General features: G+C 45.3%; 1 protein-coding gene across 12 annotated transcripts in view; it reads left to right on the top strand.

Annotated features, from left to right (window-relative positions):
* The first annotated feature begins 2226 nt into the window (after nucleotides 1-2226).
* FN1 (fibronectin 1) overlaps nucleotides 2227-17115 on the top strand; it is a 66075-nt gene continuing 51186 nt past the window's right edge. For 4 of the 12 annotated variants that reach the window (XM_041737100.1, XM_041737094.1, XM_041737099.1 and 1 more), the window contains exons 1-11: nucleotides 2229-2576; nucleotides 3341-3469; nucleotides 4386-4523; nucleotides 5990-6121; nucleotides 7094-7231; nucleotides 9549-9707; nucleotides 11790-11981; nucleotides 12929-13108; nucleotides 13736-13912; nucleotides 14950-15102; nucleotides 16940-17068. In XM_041737100.1, coding sequence (XP_041593034.1) covers nucleotides 2414-2576; nucleotides 3341-3469; nucleotides 4386-4523; nucleotides 5990-6121; nucleotides 7094-7231; nucleotides 9549-9707; nucleotides 11790-11981; nucleotides 12929-13108; nucleotides 13736-13912; nucleotides 14950-15102; nucleotides 16940-17068 — 1690 coding nt within the window. In that variant the 5' untranslated portion in view covers nucleotides 2229-2413. Of the gene's footprint in view, nucleotides 2577-3340; nucleotides 3470-4385; nucleotides 4524-5989; nucleotides 6122-7093; nucleotides 7232-9548; nucleotides 9708-11789; nucleotides 11982-12928; nucleotides 13109-13735; nucleotides 13913-14949; nucleotides 15103-16939; nucleotides 17069-17115 lie in introns of all 12 variants that reach the window. The other 8 variants (XM_041737092.1, XM_041737091.1, XM_041737095.1 and 5 more) reach the window with 4 other exon arrangements.

Here is a 17115-nt window from a genome sequence, read left to right as displayed (position 1 = left end):
TGTCTAACCACTTATTTCCTTCCCCCAGAATCTATGTATTTTAAGAAAGCTTTAGCTTTGGGTTTATCTTGCTTACAGCCTGATTTCCAGGTATCCTTCCCTCTGGCTTCCCAGAACTTTACTAGGAATTTTACAAGGGGCCTTTTTATAGTTGAAAGAGAAAACTCCTTTGTCAAATGATGATGAGAAAAATTAAAAAAAAAAAAAAAAAAAGAAACCTCTAGCCCAGACAGGACTCTAAATTTGGGGAAATCCATGGCACTCTCTCAACTTGAAATGTTGGTCACCAAGATTACTCATGAAGTTATTTTACACTGTTTGTAAGAACCGATATTTGCTGTGTTTTTTTTTTTTTTTTTAATCTGTGCGTTAACAAAAACAAATGTTAGTTTTGTGTCTTTGATGTGTTGGGCATTTTATAGACCATAGAGTTCTTTACCCCGTGGCAGTTACCGGAGGTGGAACTTTTGGAGAAAACAAGTACTTGCAGAAATAAACATTTTGCCAGTAGCTTTCATAGGTTCTCAAAGCAAACAAGAGGTCGGTACCACCAGCACGACTGGAGGGCAGAGCTTTGAGTTGGGGTCTCTTGGGGCTTGGGGAAGAAAACTGTAGAGTCCTTTTTTTGAAGATCTTTTAAAGCAAGTGTGACTTGGTCTGAAAACAGTCTGATGTGATGAGTTGCTAAATGCTAGAGTCTTTCAGCTCTGCCTTTAGAGGGAAAGAGGGAGAAACTTTAAATGGGAACCTTCCACATTCTTGGAATACATAACAATTGAAATATAAGGTTGGGGGGGGGGTTGGCAGCAGGGGCCGGGGGAAGGGCATTCACTCTGTGATGAAACTGATGTCTACCCCCCAAAAATGCCAAATCAAAGCGAGGAAGGGACTCCGGGAAGGAAGGCTGTAAATGGCCTTAGCTTTGGGGGAGCCCAACGAGATCTGTCTCCAGGTGTGACGGGCCCGGTGGACGGGGGCAGCGACTTGCAGCCCTTTCTCCCCCGCAGCCCGTCCAACTTGGCAGCGCTGAGGTCGTCCACGACTGACTGCACTTCGAGTGGAAACAGGCGCCCCAGCCGCAGCCAAGACGGGCTTCCCTGCACATTTTGAAAAGCAAACTGCTCCTTTGTCTTTTTGCAAAAAAAAAAAAAAAAAAGTCTCCCCTGAATTTCTCCCAGACCGTCCCAGCCCCCCAGAGAACTTAGTGGAAACTCATGGGAGATGCTTAGTGGCAGCTCCTTGAACGCTGGCTTCTTCCCGCGCTCCCCAGCCGCCGGCCGGGTGCAGGGGTGCAGGAGTCCAGGGGGTGCGGGGTGCGGGGGTGCAAGGGTGCAGGAGTCCAGGATGCAAGGCTGCAGGGGTGCAAGGGTGCAGGAGTCCAGGGGTGCAGGAGTCCAGGGGGTGCGGGGTGCAGGGGTGCAGGAGTCCAGGGGTGCAAGGGTGCAGGAGTCCAGGGGTGCAAGGCTGCAGGGGTGCAAGGGTGCAGGAGTCCAGGGGTGCAAGGCTGCAGGGGTGCAGGAGGTGCGGGGATGCAGGGGCGCGGGGGTGAAGGGGGTGGAGGCTTGCGGGAGGTCCTGGACGCGGCGCCGCGGCCGCGAGGAAAGGGAGTCCCAAGTCGTGCACTTTGGAGGGAAGCGGGGAACCGGAGGAGGGCCAGCCCCGTCCCTGCAGCTGCACGGAGGTGGCCCTGGACGGCCTTGCCTCCCCGCGAAGTACGCCCCCGCGAGCACACCTTTTCCTTTCCAGAGGTGATGCGATTCCTCCTCACCCCCCCCCACCCCGCTGCAGCCCCCAGGAAAAGAGGGGGGTGAGCGGGGCCCCCGCGCGCCCGGCCCCTCCCCTTCCTCGCCGCCTACCCCTTCCAGCCGCTTCCCATCCCTCCCCCTCCAGCCCCGAGAAAGTTTGACGACCGCAAAGGAAACCGAAAAAAAAGTTGTCGGGCCCGGGTCCTGGCGGGCGATCAGCATCTCTTTTGTTCGCGGCGAACCCACAGCCCCCCTGACGTCACCCGGGGCCCGGGCCAATGGGCGCGCGGTCGGCGGCGGCGGCGGCGGCGGCCGGGGGGGGGGCGGAGGGGGAGGGGGGCGGGGGCAGGGGGGCGGGGGGCGGGGGCCGGGCGTCCCTCCTCCGCGGCGCCCCGGGCCTGGCGGGGGGCGGGAGGGGACCGTCCCATATAAGCCCGGGCGCCCCGGGCTCGGCCGCCCGCGCCGGCTGCGCTCTGCAGGGGGAGGAGGGCAGCGCCGCCGCCTCCCGTGCCGCCCTCTGCTCGCCCCCCGGCCCGCCCGGCCCCTGCGCCCTCGGCGGCCCCGCAGGGAGCCCCCCGCGCCCCGCCCCGCCCCCCGCAGCTCGCACGCGGAGCCCGGCTCGGCGGCCTGTCGCCCGCTGCTGAGCGCGTGTCCGCGCGGCGCTCGCGATGCTCGGGGCTCCGGGGGCCCGGCTGCGGCTGCGGCTGCTGCTGCTGCTCGCGGTGCCCGCCCTGGGGGCCGCGCTGCGCCCGGCGGGGGCCGCCCGGGGCCGGCGGCAGGCGCAGCAGATCGTGCAGCCCCAGGGCCCCGCGGCCGGCGGCCAGAGCAAGCGTGAGTACCGCCGCGCGCCGCCCGCCCCTGGCGCCCAAGTTTGCAGCGCGCGTGGGCGGGAGCGCGTGGGAGCCGGGGCGGCCTTTGCATGCTCCCTGCGGGCGGGACCCCTCGGTCCGTGCGCTCCGGGCTCCCTTTGTTACTGAATAACTGAGCAGTTTTGAACTGGGAATGGGGGGAGAGGGGGCCCTAGGTGGCTGTGGGGCTGCCAACCAACTTGAGAGCGCTTTGGGGGCCCCTCAGGCCCCTTCTCCAAGGACACGGATGGGAACAACTTTCCCAGCTTTGCAGAGACACACCCTCCCCTAGCCTGGGCTAACGGAAACTGCGTAAAGTCCTTCTTGACTTACCCCACCCCACCCCACCCCAAAAGCATTGAAGGTCCTTGCATATTTTAAAAGGAGATTGCAGGTATCTGCTTTCCAAAATGTTCCCATTCCTTTGATGTAGCCCCCTGGCCAGATGGAAATGACATCACTGTAGAACATTTAGCTAAGTTAAAAGAGGAGGGAGGGTGGGGTGGGCGGAAGGAATACCCAAATATCTACGTGTGCAGATTGTGGTTGACTCTTCCGGGAGCTAATTTCTTATATTTTTTTTGTGGAATATTGTTATCAGGATACTAATTCTGATGTTCTGATGAGTGAGTTATTTTTCTGTGTTTGTCGCTCAGTGTCATCCATTTAGTTGTGCAAGAAAATTCCATACTTGGGAAGAAAGGGGGGATGCAGATGGAATAACTTTGTTTCTTGAATCCTTTATAGCTGGCTGTTACGACAATGGGAAACACTATCAGATAAACCAACAATGGGAGCGCACCTACCTGGGAAATGCCTTGGTTTGTACCTGTTACGGAGGGAGCCGAGGCTTTAACTGCGAGAGTAAACCTGAACGTAAGTGGGGGGGGAGCCTGGCAGTTGGAATCCTTTAGTATATGGGGAACTGGTACCTGTTAATTAAACTTAGCATTGGTAATAAAAATACACACACCTTTTCCCCAGTACAATTTTCTGTCTTTTCCTCTTTAGAAAGTGTTAAGAACCGCTTCCATTTGCCTTTCACAGGTTACTTCTACCTTTAAAACAAAAGAACCCGTGTATCCCAAAGTAGTCCCTAGAGTCTCCTTTTTGTTTTATTCTCCCAAAGTTGTTGATGAGAAAACGGAAGGTTTTGTGTTCCCCGTCCAAAAAAAAAAAAAAATACTTATAAAATTTTAATTTATTAGAAAGGAATTTCAGATTTTCAACTGTAAGGTTATGGGCCAGGAAACTCTCTGGGCACTATATTATAAAGTGATTTGCCAGCTACCAAAAAACCACTAACCACTTGCTTCAAAGTTCTCGTTCTTTTATGACCGTTGTCCTGTTTCTTGTTAATCATGGCAACTCCTACAGAGGAGCACTGGTGAGGCTGACATGGAAATAGTAGGATTAAGAAATGACAGTGCCTGGTGGGAGGTGGGGCTCTTCACATTGTTTGCTTTTCCGTGGACCTTGGGTTGGCTGGCTGAGTCAGAGATCGGAATCTGGAGCCTTCCTTCACAATCCAGCAGCTTTTTCCTAAGGGCCTGAGAAGCCTCTACAATAGAAGTTAATTTACGGAAAATTGGGAGAACTGGTCAAAATTCAAACGCTGAGGCTTCATTAAAGCCTGGGGTACAATCTAGATCTCCCATTTAAATGTTTTCACATTCTTCGGTTGTACCATGCTACTCAGGGTGGAAGAGTGAGTGTTTCTCTGGATGGGATTAGTGGAATAGAAATGCTTTCACATACGTGAGGCCCACGTGGACTTTCCTTCTCTCCTCAGCTGAAGAGACTTGCTTTGACAAGTACACGGGGAACACCTACCGCGTGGGTGACACTTATGAGCGCCCTAAGGACTCCATGATCTGGGACTGTACGTGCATCGGAGCTGGGCGTGGAAGAATTAGCTGCACCATTGCAAGTAAGAAGGATATTCCGTAAAATGACGCTAAAATATCATTTATGTCAAGTAAGAAAGACATTCCATAAAGACGCTCAAATATCATATATGTGAATTTCTCCAGTACCATCATTGTCGCTTTCTGTTACGCATGACTGGTTTACCCCCCCGCCCCCCTCACCGTGACCAGTTGCTCTGATGTGGTCACCCGGCTGGTTCCGGGGCTTCTGGAAGGTGGCTCTGTGCCCAGGTGGAAATGGTGTTGAGCCTGTGTGGAGTTACGAGTACCAACCGGATCTCTTGAGTTCCATTTCAGTTAAGACATACTTAGAGGAATTGTCCATTTTATATTACCTGGGCATCTTCAAGCCAGCCTGATGAAATGATCATCCTCAGTGATTAGGAAGATGGTCACAAAGAGTGAATTAGCCACCGTGGGGTGTGCTCTTCTTGCTTGTGAGGCAGAGACCTCTTGCATCTCACAGATGCAGTCTGGTGGCTTTGTGACCTATAGTTTTTACCCAGGAAGCAAATCTCTCTATTCCCAAAGGTAGGATGGAGTGATAAGCCTACTAGTGTTTCCAGAGACCTTTGGGGACTGTGTCGACTCTCATCAATTCTAGTTTAGCCAAGGCAGTCTTTCCACTATGATTCACCGGGTTACCAACAGGCTCCAGTAAAGTATTCCGTTTGTTTAATCCATCCTTTAAGTATAAGTTGCTTGAAAGGCTTCTCTCCAAAAGAACAAAGCAGTCCCTTGTGAACAGACCCAATCAGCTTTTCCTATATTTAACGTTAGGGTTTATTCAAGTTTGTTGGCAGTCTTAAGACTCAATGGTCCACAGCATTTATAGTTGAGGGGACATTCAGCCTTTGGATGTGCCACTATGCCTAACAGCTTGGAAGGGTACCCAGATTGCCTTACTTGCGAGGTATATACGTCTACTTGATTTGTGCCAATATGACATATTTGTCTTCGGGTAAAATGGGGGCTCTCCCACTCCTGAAAGCTGGACAGCTATGCCCAATGTGATGTGGCCTTGTCATTCAGTCGGGCTCACCCTGCTGTGTGTGTGTGGAGGTCATGCCTGCCAGCCTTTCTTTTCTGCTCTAGGACCAATTTCCTGTGATCTCTGTGAGGAACCAGGATTTATGACCTCTTTTCTTGCCATTCAGTTTTCTGTGTGATTTCCCATCATGCTTAAATTAAGACATTTAATTGAGTAACCCAAAGTGGCCAGATCTGTTAAGTTTTCCCCTACTTCTGATGGGCAAGGTGTTCTCTGTGTCCTTACTTTGGCTAACCTAAATACCTACCCAAATGGAATATGAAATCTTCTCTCCTCTCCTCTCCTCTCCTCTCTTCTCCTCTCCTCTCCTCTCCTCTCCTCTCCTCTCCTCTCCTCTCCTCTCCTCTCCTCTCCTTTTTCTCTCTTTCTTTTAATATTCTCTCTCTCTCTCTAACATTTGCCTTTTGTCTTGAACAGACCGGTGCCATGAAGGTGGTCAGTCCTACAAGATCGGTGACACCTGGAGGAGACCACATGAGACTGGTGGTTACATGTTAGAGTGTGTCTGTCTCGGTAATGGGAAAGGAGAATGGACCTGCAAGCCCATAGGTGTGTGACTCTGAGGGATGAATGAGATGTGGGGAGGCAGAGTCAAAATGTTGGGTTAAGTGAAAACCCATGGGGACCTGGGATCTGAATGTCAATTCAAAAAAGAATGAAATGGAAATTTCATTTCAAATACTGAAATATTTTATAATCTGTGGTCCTGAAGGAGCCAGATCAAAAAGTGCAAATCATTGATAAAAGTCTTAATTTTGTTTCAAAAGCACAAGATAGAATTGAAAGGTTTAGAAAAAAGTCATTTCTTTGGTTTAATATTTGGTCTCAGATTTCTCCTTGGCCAAGTTGTAAATTAGTTAAAAGGAAAAGAATGGCACTTTTGACACATTCCTATATTGGAACAGGCTGGGCTGAAACAATATTGTGTGTGCTCTATCACACCTTGGTAGTTTGTTTTTTTTTTTTTTTTTTTTTCAAAATAAACATTTTTGAGCTTCTTTTGGCCTCAATCTTCAGTTGAACTCTATAAATACAAATCTAAGTTTCTGCCTATAAATTTCACTGTTTACTTCTTATTCGTGAATTCAAGGGCTTTTGTTTTGCTTTGTGTTATAGTTGTTTTTGCAGGAATCAAATTTTAAACAACTTTCTCATCTTTTTTTTTTTAACCCATTCATAATTAAGATTGGAATTGTGCATAGTTTCCCACAGATGAACACATATCTAGATCGTTTTCACCGAAATACTGGTGTGAACAGTGGTGCTAGCTGAGTATATGCAGTCCATGTACTTATTAGGAGAATAGAATTTCTGTCTGCCAGCTGGGCTTGAGCTTTCTTTCGCTTTGGTTACTTACTGTGTGCTTAGTTACAGGGCGTGCCCTTCTTTTTGAACAGAGTGCCACTTAAAAAAAATGTGGCTGGATTTTTGCTTACACAATATACTTTAAATTACAAGGAGACTGCACAATTCAAAATAACCCTTTTTTCCCCCCTGTTTTTCATCCAAATTTCCCTACAGCGGAGAAATGTTTTGATCACGCTGCTGGGACTTCCTACGTTGTTGGAGAGACCTGGGAAAAGCCGTATCAAGGCTGGATGATGGTGGATTGTACTTGTCTGGGAGAAGGCAGTGGACGTATCACCTGTACTTCTAGAAGTATGTTTTAACTCTTTATGCTCAAGATGAGGCCAGGTATTGTTTTCTGGATTCCTAGAGAGAGTTGTAATATGATGTCACTTGGAGCACACCCAGTATATCAGGATGCTTTGGTAACATTTGGATGTCCCCAATCAACTTATTCTGCTTCTTCAAAGAAAAGGAAAGAGTTTAATAAGGTCTTAGCAATCAGCTACTAAGAAGGAACCCGAGTAGTCATTTAAATGCCAACTGTGCTATGGACTTGAAGATCAGTTGCAAGTGTTTAAATTATCACTGAGATATTTTCCAAGTATTAAGAGCAAAGAAATCGTTAAAATAACATGCAAACACCTCTTTGGGCATGTAGATACTATTGACCTAGACTGGAGGAAAATTCTAAAGTTTTAGGTTTCCTTCTATGTTTGAAGTTTATTTATTTTTTAAAGATTTTCTTTATTTATTCATGAGAGACACACAGAGATAGAGAGGGAGGGAAAGAGGGAGGGCAGAGACACGCCCTGGGCCAAAGGCAGGCGCTAAACCGCTGAGCCACCCAGGGATCCCCTCTTTCTATGTTTGAAGTTTAAATAGGGCATATTCATCAGCAAAATTGAGGAAAATAAAAAGTACTTATAGGTTAAAATTGTGTGTCTACCTGGGGTTAAGGACAGTGTTTCTTACCCAAAGCTCCTAAGTGGGCTTCTTGTGCCATAAAGAAGCTGGCCTCTGGCACACACGACTCCTCCTTCTGAGATTGCCTTGGGGATTCAAGGCTCCTTTCTTTTATACCTTTCAAACAAATAGCAACCATAGAATTGATTGAAGCAAAACCATCATTAACAGTTGGTGTTATTAATAAATCTTAAATCTAAAATATATTGAAACCTATTTTCTTTCTTTATCTAGCTTAAAGTATTTAACCGTCTTCACATGCTCATCACCCAAATTTGAATTCTTTGCTAATAAAAAATAAGTCTTTGACGGAAAGTGATAATAATTCTGACAGTCTTTCCCAGAAACTTGCTGGTTCATTAGATCTTTTGCATTTAAAATGGTATTATGATCGTCAGACTTTCAAGACCTTGGTGGCGATGACTCAAACCCTCATCTATTATTTAAAGCTCTTCTAATAACAAGTTTGGGATAAGTTCCTCAAAGAAAAGCCGTTTATTCCATGAAGTTTTATAAGTCCTCCACTTTGTACAGAATGGTATAGGAACACAAAACTGAATTGGACAGTAGCCCAGCCTCCGAAGAGCACTTAGTAAGTAGGTCAGGGAGATGAGAAAGGCTTATACATATTCATCTTCTACAGAGCACAAAATTAAGGACTTCAAGACAAATACTGAGAATAGTGCTATGGGGGTTTTAGGGAAGACAGTCCTTTTAGCTGGGATTTGGGGAAAGGCTGTATGTAACCAGCCTGTCTTCATCCAGACCTCCATTCTGGTGGTAGATCCACGTGTCTGGGTATTTGTATGGACTTATATCAACGGTCTGATTGTTTTCTCTCACCCAGTGAGATGACTTTCTGATTCTGATGCAAATAAGATCCTCTCTTCTCTCTGGATAGCATATGGGCAAAACTGGATTATTACTGAAACAATCCACTCACCGGATGATTGAACACATAGGCTGATGGCAATTCAGTCACAAATTACAAAATGCCATTTTTTCCATGGAGGGTTAATGCCAAGCAATTCAAAAGAAACCATTTGATTGGTGATTTTAAATCCATGTGTGCTGGGGGAGGAGGGAAAGAGAACATTTTAGTCAAAGTTGGTAGTCCCCTGAATTTTCTTACATAACAAATGAAGAGGCAGATGCTGCTGTCTTTTTAGCTTCTTTGGGGCAAGTGGGGGAGACCTTTTGAAGCTTACTCTCCTCTCTATTGTTTATTAATCTCTGAAGAAAGTTCCCTCTTGGAAGGCCGGTCATATACAGTAATTATAGGGAGAAAGCAGAGAGAGCCTGGGAAGGAAAGAGAGGGAAGAACAGAAAGCCAGAGAATGAACTTGATCAAAGGACCAATGTGAAAACAATTTTTAAAAAAATTAATGAGTGAGAGATGACGAAAAAGTATTTTGGCAAACAGGGAAGCAGAACAAGACTAAATCATGCAAAATCACACGTCTCTCTTTCTGCTGTAACAAACCAAATCCCATCTTTCAGGAGGTCGATGCCAGTGGTCGCCAGAGCTGGGTATAAACATTTCATCGCCAAAGATTAGCTCACTGAACTTTCAGTGACTGCACTCTTTTTTGGGGGGTTGATTCTGGAGCTTTTTTTCAGGTTGACCTGATTTGCATATTTAAATGCTTCCTTTCTGACACAGACAGATGCAATGATCAGGACACCAGGACATCCTACAGAATCGGAGATACCTGGAGCAAGAAGGATAACCGGGGGAACCTGCTTCAGTGCATTTGTACGGGCAACGGCAGAGGGGAGTGGAAGTGTGAAAGGCACGCGTCTCTGCAGACCACTTCCACCGGTGAGCATGGAACCAGCAGGGCCCGAATCGGGAAGGCATTCCAAAAAAATATTTCAGCAACTCTATCTTTCCTTTGACGTGCCATTTGAGGATGAGTTGCAAGGTTTCTGCTAATAATCTGAGTTCGTTTACAGATTGTTAGTCATTAAGACTTTGTCTAATGTCAGGTTTTAAATATAAATAAAAATGAAATAACAATCTTAGTGGGGGGGAGAAAAGCAGTGTTAGCCCCAAGAGATTAAACTGACCTTTAAGGAAATGCTAATATTATAAAAGCTACACAACTGATGTATAGATATATATACACATACACATCCCCACGCCTGTGCATTTTTAATACCTGAAGTGCATTTTAATGGAAACGGAAGAGTTATGATAAGTTACATGACTATTTGATTCTTCTGCTAGAACAAGGGGAAAAAAAGTACAGTTGTTCTTTTTCAAAATGGAATATATTTCCTTGTCCTGACATTCAGCTTTCTTTGTAGCAGAAACAATCCTTTATGTGTGGTTTCCATGCTCCAGCAAAACTTTGTTGCATTCCATAAAATAATGCACAATCATTTTCTTCATGTATTGGCATTCACAATTCCAGAAATTCAAAAGAGGCCTAGAGATGAGAATAAATGACACAATGTCTAAGGATTTAAAAAGAGAGAGAGAGAAGTTTTCATTATTTCTAGTATGAGAATGAGATCTTTGCATTGTAGCTTGCTTTGGAAGAGTCTGAAAGACAGAAATACGACGATTGAGGGTGTGTGCTTGTTACATTCTTAATAATTTCTCAAGTTTTCACTGAATAACGTACTAGCCATTGTTGCTTAGCCTTTTATCAATGAGTCATTAGGCTAAAAATATTTATGCTTTGTTTAGATTTTCCTCCTTTTGATGAGTTTTCATCTTGTTCTGAGCACTTCTGAAGGTGAACAAGATTAGATTCGGTGGTATCTTTGAGTTATGTGATTATTATCAGTGAAATTACTGTTAACCAAAAAAAGAAAGAAAAAAGAAAAACCAATTACAAAGATCAATCTCCTGAAATAGTTTAAATTAAGACTGTAGTTGGGATTTAATGGGGGTAAAGATTCAATAAATGTCTATTTTTATTAATCTTATGAATATTATAGAGAAAATGTTCTGTTCAAAAAAGTTTGAGAAACATTGGGTTGAACAAAATGGAACCTCTTTCTGTAGGATCTTTACGTTCTTTTGCGTTGTGGCTCTTCAGTGGAGTACATAAATACAGATGACGTCTTCCTAGCGTGTGTGACCATGGGACCCACTGTCTGACATGTCTTTGGGTGACTTAGGGAGACGCCGATTTCAGTCTGCAGTTATTCTGGCATCAGTTCTCCCTGGCCTTTGGGAGAACAGATTTCTAAAAGTTTTTTTTTTAAAAAAAGAACAACATATTCTGTTGTTGTCTTACTCTGAAAGGAAAGCTGTGTTAAGAGGATGGATTGGTTTTAGAAACACACACAAATCCCCAAATGATCCGGAGGAGAAACAAAATGTGGAAGGAGGGGCAACTTCTAGAAAATCCCAAGGTGTTCTCTGATGAGCTCAGAGGCACACAGATGACCATGGGGGGGACTTCTCAAAAACAACATCAGGAAGAGAAATGCCCAATGCTATTGAACTTACGAAAGCTGCTAAGAGAGCAAGGGTGAGGCAGACCGTCTCAGGACAAGGGAGAGGCATGAAGACAGCACAGGGTACGTGAGGGAATGAGGAGATGAGGCCATGGCAAGGGAGAAGGGGACCATGAGCTTCCTGGCGTGAGTAGGAATTGTTGAGGGCATCTGCTCTGTTGAGTGGCGGGATAGTGCCTGCGATGTAGAAATACAATCCCAGTAGCTGCAGATAAGCTGGGAGATGGAGACCATCTGGAGGACTCTTACAGAGTATTTCCTAGGCTGCATGTAGAAGCTTCTGCAGAAAGGAAGGGGCATTTCCTTCCAGTTGCAGGTGGTAACGCGGTGGATTTCAGAGCGATCTGTGTGGGACCCTGAAGATCCCTAGTCTGGAAGGTAGTTGTTGTCTCTTATCCAGCATTGTGACTGTCCCTTCTCATGCCCTCAGGATCTGGCCCCTTCACAGATGTCCGGACGGCCATTTACCAGCCCCAGCCTCACCCGCAGCCGGCTCCCTATGGTCACTGCGTCACGGACAGTGGCGTGGTTTACTCTGTGGGGATGCAGTGGCTGAAGACACAAGGAAATAAGCAAATGCTTTGCACTTGCCTGGGCAATGGAGTCAGCTGCCAAGAGACAGGTCTGCATTATCTTTTCAAAAAACAGTGCTGATAACTTTTTATTATTTAATTTTTGGAAGGCAATACATTCATTTACAGGAAAAAAAAAGGTAAAACAATAAAACAAGCTTATAATCTATAGAAAAGCTTATAATCTTACCACCCTGTGATAGCAACCAGGTTGGCATTTCATATATTTTCTTCCAATCTTTTTAATCTATGTATTTTCTTTCCCCTACTGGGGATTCAACTGCTATGTATTATCTTTATTTGTCTAAAATGTTGTTACAAGAGAGTTGCTTTCTGAATAGCAAATCAGCCTTAGTTTAGACTCTAAATCGCACGTTTCTGGAGCTTCTCGATGGAAGCTTCTCTCAACAACCTGATGCGTTTTTCTCTGGGCTACCAAGTGGTAGTAACGATAGCAGTAACAATCGATGCACTTAACTTTTCCCCTAGAATAACCTCGTGTATTAATGATGAAGGCACCCACAGAGTCATATACACCCCTCCAGTATACTCTGAGCACCATTCTTAGTCAACCTGTATTCATATACCTTTACAAATGGGGAAACTGAGGCATGGCAGCAGAGATGGCAACAAAAGACATGGACAGAACTCAAGCATCCCTCCATCTGCAAAAGACCGGTTTCCTGAGTAACACATATTTTTTAAAGATTTTATTTATTCATGAGAGACAGAGAGAGGCAGAGACATAGGCAGAGGGAGAAGCAGGCTCCATGCAGGGAGCCCAATGCGGGACTCGATCCCAGGACCGCGGGATCAACTCAACCACTGAGCCACTCAGGTGCCCCCCAAAGTGACACATTTTGACTGACATTAACTAGGTGATTATCTCTACTGGCAGCTTGAGGGCACAAGCTCAGTCTCAAGCTAGAAATAAGCAGCTACTGGTAGGAGATAAGTGCAGCCTTATTTACCGAGACCCTTTTGGTTTTGCTTGTAGCCGTCACCCAAACTTACGGTGGCAATTCAAACGGGGAACCCTGTGTCTTACCATTCACCTACAACGGCAGGACTTTCTACTCCTGCACCACAGAAGGGCGGCAGGATGGACATCTGTGGTGCAGCACAACTTCCAATTACGAGCAAGACCAGAAATACTCCTTCTGTACAGACCATACTGGTGAGTCTCCCAAGGGCAACACACAGCAGAGAAAAAAAGTCATTTCTCATCCCTACTTTCATTTGCCAGCCTTCTAGCCATTAATCTTGAGGCTGCAGAAGAAGTAGCACTTTTGTTTGACCTGGACCCAAGAGGCACGAAGCCGACTTGGCCGCCCAAGATCCTTCCATGTTCCCCAGGACCCTTGGGAAGTGACACCAAGGGGGAAGCCCTCCAGTTCAATTATTTTAGACGTGTTGGGATCACGATGTGATTAAAGATACGGGTATATTAAAGTCCGTAGGCAATCCCGCAGGGCTAAAGAACACACAGGGTGGATCCCTGAGTGCTTGTGCTTCTCTTCTGGTTAAAACTATGTTTTATTCAAAGCAACCATTTGATCTTTTCTTTCCTGGCTGGGAAAATGAGAGTGAGATTGGATTTAAATCTCTTTTGAAGGTGAAGGTGAATACGCCAAGGAAGCTTGCAACTCTATTATCAGGCCTCCTTTATTCTGAGGTAGACTCCCTGTGAATTAGCTTCAGAAACCTGGCTCACTTGGAACCTTCCTGTAGATATGCCCCGCTGTACGCTGAGAGGCTCAGTTGTGTAATATTTTCCTTCCTATTTGTGTACTACCCTGGGCAGTTTTGGTTCAGACTCGAGGTGGAAATTCCAATGGTGCCTTGTGCCACTTCCCCTTCCTGTACAACAACCACAACTACACGGACTGTACTTCTGAGGGCAGGAGAGACAACATGAAGTGGTGCGGAACCACGCCGAACTACGATGCTGACCAGAAGTTTGGATTTTGCCCCATGGCCGGTAAGATGAAACCCCGTGGGCCATCCAATCATGGAGTTAGACAAAAGAATAGTGTCCAATTTACTCCCATTTCACCCATTAAGGGTTTAATTTTCAGACAGCACAAAACTTCATAAGATATATGCACAGAATTATATGTTACATACAATTAATATATACTATACAATTACTTATATGATTGTAAAATCCTTTTGATATAATTTAACACCCAAAAATATGTAAATACATTAAGAAGAATACTTTTTAAAACATCTGGAAATGCAGATTTTTCGCAGGTTTGTCGTTTGTAAGGAGCACACAACTGAGTAGCTTAAAACATTCCGTGTGCAACTGCTGCAGACACGGACCTGCAATATTGACACACAACTGTGGTTCACTCAGAATCAGCTCTATCACTTAGGAAATACCAAAATAGCCAAAACTATGTTTTCTGATAAGTATGGGATCTTTTCTCATTTAGAGAGATCAAGTTGGTACAGATAGGGAAAGGGAAGTCCATACCTTTTGTTTTCAAGTTTCAAGAACCCCGTAGATTACATTTGATCTTTGACTTGTAGAACCAAGAACCACGAACTATGCATCATCAGGTGTACGTATAAGGCAGTGAAACCCAAGAATACTACTTAAACTCACTTTCATTTCTTTCAACATTTCATTCTCAAGAGAGAAGGTTGGATGTAGAAGAACACAGAGTTTCCCTCTGGGATAGAATAAACTGGAACTAGAAAAAGTTATGGGGCAGTAGTCAACATCGGTCTTCTAGAACAATGCAGACCCGTTGTGTGAACCTGTAGGTATTATCGTGCTTTAACATCCCCCAACCTTTCCTGCAACAATTCCCTACCACCTACTTCCCCTTTGGATTGAGTTTGCTCTCTGGGACTCAAAGCTCTACACAGGCCCAGGATAGCACTGAGACTTCTTTGAGGCACACCAGACTGCTTTCACAGTGAGAGTTCTTAGGATAACCACGCTGCACCGATGACACCGCATATGTTTTTAGACCCTGTATCATTTTCCCATCCATTTCTATCCAGCCCATGAGGAAATCTGCACAACCAATGAAGGGGTCATGTATCGCATTGGAGATCAGTGGGACAAACAGCACGATATGGGCCACATGATGAGGTGCACATGCGTTGGGAATGGTCGTGGAGAATGGACTTGTGTTGCCTACTCCCAGCTCCGAGGTATGCTTGCTTATTAATGAGAACATTTGATAGAAACAGGAGCACAGAGAGGACCAAGTTTGTATGCGGAAACTTGTAGTTTACCAAGAGCAGGAGAGGAACTATGCGGGGCCACACCATCGGTCTCCTGTGCAGGATAAGCCTCTCATGTTAGGCAGCCAGTGGAGAAAAGCTGGCAGAGCAATTCTAGAATTCTGAAGCATCCCAGGATGTGAGTACTTACACTGAGCTGAGAAGATGACTCCAAAGGCACAAGGATCTGATCCTTTTAGCTTCTAGATATGTCATTGGAGTCACGTCAAGGAAAGATTGGATAGTTTCTGTAAAGAAAAGAGACTTTGCTGGGTTTTTAAAAATATTTTATTTGAGAAAGTGAGAGAAGACTAGTAGGGGAAGGGCAGAGGGAGAGGAAGAAACAGGCTCCCCGCTGAGCTGGGTCCCAGGACCCTGAGATCATGATCTGAGCTGAAGGCAGACACTTAACCCATTGAGCCACCCAGGTGCCCTGACACTTTGCTGTTCTAAAATCAGATCCTTGCAGATCCAAACTGAAGGTGACAGAGAGACCTATTTCTTTTGCTCAACTCAAATGTTTTCCTTTGGATCCTGGTCTATGATAGAGGGATGGCGATTTATTAAAACCATTTTAGTACTTCCGTTTCTTTGATTTGAAAACCAAGATTTAGGTAGAACTCTGAGCTAATAAATATTTCGTGTAACTGGTATGTTGACCTTGGCCTGAACTCGTTCTCCTTTTGTGGGTAACACACTGCAGGAGTAATCATAATTCCGCATGATATTGCAGAAGTGAAAGGAACCCTAGAAAGACATACAGACCAACTCTTCACTTTCCAAATGAAGGAACTGAGACCCAAATGGGGAAAGTAATTTCTCAGGATCTCTCAGAGAGTTAGGAGCAGAGTTGGCCTAATTTTCTTTTTAATTTCACAAATGCCATAGATGTTATATTATTTCCCAAATCCAAGTATCCCCCCACCCCACCTGTTACAGAAATCAGACCATGACACCGTGCTGGGTGCTTCCTAAGTATATTTGATCTTTATCCCTATTTCTCAGAGCAAGCAGAGATCTGAAGGACGTTATCATCTAAGCAAGAACTTTTCCAAAAGTAAAACGCACATTTATTAAAAAATTACCTTTCCACGGGAAGGTATATTTTACCACATCCTGGTAGTTGTATATACTTTGGCCTCTGATATTTAAGTTTGTAAGAAAGAGCTTATGTGATAAAGAATTATTTTTTCCAAAAATTGTATTCCTGACCAAACTTTGAAAAAGTGCTCATTCTATGCTGGTAGAAAAGTTATTTCAGTGGAAGGTGTTGATAATTTGGTGAAAAAAACTGTACACTTTGAGAAGCTTGGTATTTTGGGGGTGCCTGGGTGGCTCAGTTGGTTAAGTGTCCACTCGGGTCATAATCTCAGGGTCCTGAGATCGAGCCCAGTTCCACACTCAGTGTGGAGTCCACTTGAGATTCTCTCTCTCTCCCTCTGCCCCTCCCCCAGCTTGCACAAGCTCTCTCCCTCTCTCTCTAATAAATAAATAAATCTTTATTTGAGAAAGAGAGCACACACACCAGGTGGAGGAAGGTACGGAGGGAGAGGGAAGAGCAGACTCCATGCTAGGCAGGGAGCCCAATGTGGGGCTCAATCCCAGGTCTCCAAGATCATAACCTGAGCCAGAGGCAGATGCTTAATGGACTGAGCCACTCAGGCCCCCTAAATAAATCTTAAAAAAAAAAAAAAAAGCATGGCATTTTTAAATTTCATTGCAAAACTTAAGAAAGTTCTCCACCATCCCACTGTTTCCTAAACAGATCAGTGCATTGTTGATGACATCACGTACAATGTGAACGACACATTCCACAAGCGTCATGAAGAGGGGCACATGCTGAATTGTACCTGCTTTGGTCAGGGCCGGGGCAGATGGAAGTGCGATCCCATTGGTAATTAACTCTCGGGTCTAGATGGTTTTGGTTGCTGGGACTCGTTA

This window comes from Vulpes lagopus, chromosome 22 (assembly GCF_018345385.1).
Source record: "Vulpes lagopus strain Blue_001 chromosome 22, ASM1834538v1, whole genome shotgun sequence".
In the NCBI taxonomy this organism is placed as follows: Eukaryota; Metazoa; Chordata; class Mammalia; order Carnivora; family Canidae; genus Vulpes; species Vulpes lagopus.
Note: the sequence above shows the minus strand (reverse complement) of the source record. Positions and strands in the feature narration are given on the sequence as shown.